General features: G+C 37.1%; 1 protein-coding gene across 2 annotated transcripts in view; it reads left to right on the top strand.

Moving 5' to 3' along the window:
• zgc:112982 (BCLAF1 and THRAP3 family member 3) overlaps window positions 1–4,742 on the top strand; it is a 12,475-nt gene extending 7,733 nt beyond the window's left edge. Inside the window, exons 5-11 of one of the 2 annotated variants that reach the window (XM_010786182.1) lie at window positions 1,357–1,526; window positions 2,094–2,217; window positions 2,504–2,576; window positions 2,908–3,029; window positions 3,248–3,347; window positions 3,466–3,564; window positions 4,238–4,742. In XM_010786182.1, coding sequence (XP_010784484.1) covers window positions 1,357–1,526; window positions 2,094–2,217; window positions 2,504–2,576; window positions 2,908–3,029; window positions 3,248–3,347; window positions 3,466–3,564; window positions 4,238–4,291 — 742 coding nt within the window. In that variant the 3' untranslated portion in view covers window positions 4,292–4,742. Of the gene's footprint in view, window positions 1–1,356; window positions 1,527–2,093; window positions 2,218–2,503; window positions 2,577–2,907; window positions 3,030–3,247; window positions 3,348–3,465; window positions 3,569–4,237 lie in introns of both variants that reach the window. The other variant, XM_010786184.1, reaches the window with a different exon arrangement.
• The last annotated feature ends 582 nt before the right edge of the window (window positions 4,743–5,324 follow it).

Genomic DNA, 5,324 nt, shown 5'->3' with positions numbered 1-5,324 from the left:
TCAATCGGAAGCTGTTGGTACGTGTTCATGTGGATAGCTATGTCAATTGTAATCCCTGTAATGATGCTGTAAAATGTCCTTTTGTTGTTCTGTTTGTTTTTTTCTGTTTCATGTGGAACCTACTTGAGCAGGTCTCCCTTGAAAAAGAGATCAATGATCTCAATGGGATACACCTGGATAAATTAAGGTTTGAAATGNTGTGGATAGCTATGTAAACTGTAATCACTGTAATGATGCTGTAAGATGTCCTTTTGTTGTTCTGTTCTCAAGTAGGTTCCACATGAAACATAAAAAAACAAACAGAACAACAAAAGGACATCTTACAGCATCATTACAGTGATTACAGTTTACATAGCTATCCACATGAACACGTACCAACAGCTTCCGATTTGAGTAGCATCCAACCGAGCTTTAAAAACATTTAGTGGCATCAGATTGCTCAGTTTCCATTTCAATTGCAGACTATTCCAAGACAGTGGAGCTGCGCATCTAAATGCTATCTTCCCTAAGACAGTCCTAGCAGTTATGAAAGAAGAAAGTTCAAATTGCTGGTAAGCTACAAATATAATCCATGGCAATCAATGGAAAAAAAGAAGTTTCATCAGTGCTTTTAAAAGAAAAGAGAAGAACAGTATCCTAAATTCTGCAAGAATGTAAATCAAAGGCAAGTGGATCCAAAAGCTGAAGGAGGATCATCCTGGAGGAACTGGGAGGCAAGTTTGAACAGATTATTGATCAAGACACGATATTTGATGAAGCCAAGTTCCCCATAGCGGAGTCACAAACATTACTGGAGTCGTCAACATATCAGAAGAAGCAAAACTGCTGTCGGGATATTGAACATTTAATGGATGAATCGAGAAGAGAAGTGTGAACTTTCTCCCAACGTTTTAAACTCCCCTGTCTCTATAAAGAGCGATATCTTGAATTCCCTCTGAAAAAAAAAACATCCATAAAATATAATGAATTTGTTCGATTCTCTGTACTTTCAAGGGTGAACATCGACCTTTTGTTATGCTACATGTAGGGTGTAATTATTGTACACATTAGTTATCAATTGTGGGACTCAGGGAAGGTAAGTTTGCTGGGTAAGGTAAACGTTGCTTTTATTTAAATGTAATATTATTTACCTACATGTGATTTAGAAAGAAACATTATTCTTAGAAAAGAAATAAGCATTTTTAATAAAAAGTACATTAACATTTGGTCTTTCAGGACACAACACATTTTAATTTTTTCTGGCTACTTGTCACCTTGATATTCATGTTCAAAATGACTTATATAAATGGTAGTCAAGGTCATTTCCAATGTGTTATACATTTGGTTAGGTTTCATTCTTCCTCTCTCCTCCTGCAGCTTGCTGTTTTACTCCTCCGACCGGCAGCTCTCATTAGACCTGGTTAACGTCGGCCGGCAGCGCCTGGACTTCCTGCCGATGCTCGAGCACTCGGGCACGTACCGGGAGAGTGCCACGCACACCGGGACCTTCGCCCAGGAGATCATCACACTGGTACACCAGGTCAAAGGTCAGCACTGCATACAATTAATGTACACTGTCCCTTGTTTTAAATAAATCAATTCAATACATATCTATCTGTTATGGCTTTGGTTGAATTCTGTAACAGTAAAACATACAGGGGGACAGAAATGATTAATTTTGTTAGCATAATGTTTTGTAAAAAAAAAAGTGTGGACATAATATAAAAAATAAGGTTTAGTAAAGGTGATCAAGTCAAACAGGATGTAAGTGAATATGGAATTAGGATTTACGTGAGCACAATATTTAATTTTTCAAGAGGAATGAACTTCACATAGTTATTTAGAAATGTAAGTGATTGCGGTGTAATAAATAATGTATATTACACCATGCATATAGTAATTCACACTAACAAGATGTAAGTGGACAGATATTTGTGTGTTGTATTGACGCTTGTGCTGAAATATCTCTCAAATAAAGTGCTAGAATTGAATATACAATTACAGCAAACAGACACAAAACAGTTACATTTGAGACATCTTACAAAAATGATATCATGAAATAAATACCCAACATATTTAGGTATGATAAAACTCTTTCTTACCTGCTTTTACAGAGCAGTATTTCAGATCTGATGGGGCCAGCCTGAATGAGAGATTCTCAACGCCTCAGAAAGGGGTCTTCTCTGAGGAGGAGGAGACCGAGGAGCTGACGCTGGACGAGAGGTTCAGCGAAAACCGGTTCGTAAAATGTTCACAGACTTCATACTGCTTCTCGTACAGATGTAAAGAAATCACTAATTACATTTGTATAAATCATACAGAACTCTTTATATTCATTATTTGCTATATTGTTGTCATGGTTTTCAAATATTTAAATCCCTTCCTTGTAAAATTGTATTCAAGCTCCATGTGCTCCACATATCTTACTGTCACTTTATTCCTGTCTTTTATACTTGTTTTATTCAATATATCTAGATATGTTTGTATTCTCTCGGGTCTGAAATGACAGCTTTGTCTCTTGCAGAGGCTTCAGCTTAAATATGAACTCGCTGCTTGACGATGAAGAGCCTCTGTTCTCCAGACTGGGGCCCTTACCGGTAAATACACATCTTTGAACTTGGTATCCTGAAACCACTCGACCTTCTCATAAGGCTCTGCGATACATTCATATTCTATCTATCTCAGGTTTTCATAAAGGATGTCCTTTTCTTGCACCTTCCTCTCGACAGTAAAGTCATGTTATTTTCTCATGTCCCTTTATGAAAGCAACACTAGTCAACCCTCCAGTATCATAGCAGTATTGATCTTGAGGTATCGTGTAAAAGATATTGCAACATTTTATAAAATCCATATTGCCCAGCCCTTATTCCTTATCGACTTCGTGGATACATTTCTACTTGAATACATGTTTTTTGATTGATGTTCCAGCCGGTGCGGGGCCCGGGGGACCTGAGGCACGACCTTGAGCGGAGGAGGCAGGAGAGACTGGAGGGAGTCAAAGTCACGATATCGGGGAGCAATATGTCACAGCGCCCCCTCGGGCCCATCAGGTGACATTACACTCCTTCTTCCTGCTGTCATTACTTTTCTATTGAGCCTAAAATCATTTATGTTTAGGGTCAAAACATAGAATATTTACACAAATATCTTATTAGGTACTTTTACTTTACCTGATTTTCTTCTTCTCAGAGAGTAATATCGTATAAATATAAAATAAGAAAATCTCCAAACTTCCATCTTGTGGACATTGTGTTCATGTTTCTCTCAGCGAGCCGAGTTTAGAGTACGAAGACAAAATGTCTCCGATGGAGGAGGAAGGCTTCTCCAACTGGCCGGAGGAGCAGAGCAGGAGGCGAGAAGGAAACATGGTGAGGGTTAAAGAGCTAGAGTTTGACCTCTGACCTTTCTACAATGTGCTCCATCCGATTAATGGAGACTGCATGTCAGATTTCAAAGTGAATCTTAAACCTTTCTTTCCTTCTTTAGGGACCACGGAGAGGCGCTCCCTTTGCCTCCCAGCGCAGAAACACTCGCCCCGCTAACCGGCTCGGACCAATGAGACGACCAAATAACCGAAACCCCCCCGTAGGTACTGAACACACCTGAACAACGATCACAGCTTCAATTAGGGGTCACTTAATGCCGATATAATTCATATTCCTGTAATAACAGACTTACTGCTTTGTAGTAAGTTTCACCTCTTTGGTTTCCTTTCAGATCCATAAACAATAGAAACATATTATTAAGGATGTTTTCCCATGTTTGCAAGATCGCACATAAAAATATATATTACTCAAACTGATGGTTTTCAATCCAGTGTGCTTCTCATCATCAATTTGGGCAACATATCATTTTGTTTGGTTGTATCTTGGCAATATTATGTTGTCAGCAGTCGATATTAAACTATTTAAAATAAATAATAAGACATCAATATTTTACCGTAACCCTTTTAAAGCGCATGTTTTCCAGCCAGCATTAAATTGAGTATACATTTGAATTATTGCTTAGCTTAAGTCGTACCATTTTTATTAACATTTGTATTTAAATCTACTAATTAGAAATCTGTCAGAAGTCCTGTTTTATTTATGTAACCTCAAACCAAACTCTCGACCCTTAGAAACGTAACTGTTTTATGGAGTGTTTGGCTGCCGAGGTCATCCCCTCCTCACCTCCTCTCTTTCCATTCGGTCTGAATCTCCCTCATATTGTTTCTAACTGACCTCAGCTCTTTCTCTCTCTCTGTATTCACCTCTCTTAGGTCCTAACTGGTGATCGGAAACTGGACATGTATCCTGTTATGAATTACATTTAAACCTTACCTTAAAAAAAAGCCAATCAAATGTAATAACTAGTATTGGTTTTTCCCTTGCATCAAATTGTGAAGAAGTCTCAGTGAAGAAAAAGCTATTTGATTAAGATGAATGTTGAAACCTACATTCACTCCTTTCCATCTTTGTTTAAATGTGTTTTTGTGTTTTTGATCTATACACTTCGTCTTTATAAAGTCTTGATTTAAAACAATGTTTTTTTTCTTTTTTAACTCAAACGGTCGCTGTTTATCAGAATTCATTTCATTTTCCAACATCTACAGGTTTATTGTTGGAGATAAATACATTTAGTTTATGGCGCTCATGTGAATCAACGGTACTTAAACGCTCTTTGTTCACTAAGTCGTTATTTCTGCCTTTGTCTCGGATTTATCACGTCTGTACCGTTTAGTTTAACGTCACACAGTTATTGCTGAATAAATACAATATTTCCTATTTTGCTTTTGTGTCATTTGTTGTTGCCAAGTCAACTGTTCTTATTGGGTAACTAGTGAAGCTCACGACCAGGCCGCTTTCAAAAAAAGAATAGCTATCAAATGTTTTGAAAGACCTTTTTCACAGAAGACATTTTGACTAGTTTCGCTAATGACAAAACAAATGTTCAACCTCTTTCTTAATTGTCAAATTGTGTTCTGTGAAAAGATCAGATGCATGTACTGCACATATTCTATCATGAGGTTTTGTTCTAGTTTGAGTTTCTCAATTTGAAGTTATTCAGAGCGACTTTGCTGTAAATATTCCGTGGCCACTTTCACACAAGTAACGTGTTTTCGCCTGATTTACATGACACAAACCTTTGAGTATGAGTAATAGAAAGCTGTATAAAATCAAGATATAAAAAAAACAATAAGTTTGAGTTTACATTTTTTTTGTCAAATTATTATTTATTTCAAACCACGGTGAAAAGACATAATAAAAAAAGACAACAGTTAAGGTTTACAACACTTTTTCACGAGTTATTTGTATAGGCTGAAACATTTACTGACACTTGAGTCACAATTTGAACAGCTTAAAGTC

Source organism: Notothenia coriiceps, unplaced genomic scaffold (assembly GCF_000735185.1).
Source record: "Notothenia coriiceps isolate Sejong01 unplaced genomic scaffold, NC01 NC01_scaffold00028800, whole genome shotgun sequence".
In the NCBI taxonomy this organism is placed as follows: domain Eukaryota; kingdom Metazoa; phylum Chordata; class Actinopteri; order Perciformes; family Nototheniidae; genus Notothenia; species Notothenia coriiceps.
Note: the sequence above shows the minus strand (reverse complement) of the source record. Positions and strands in the feature narration are given on the sequence as shown.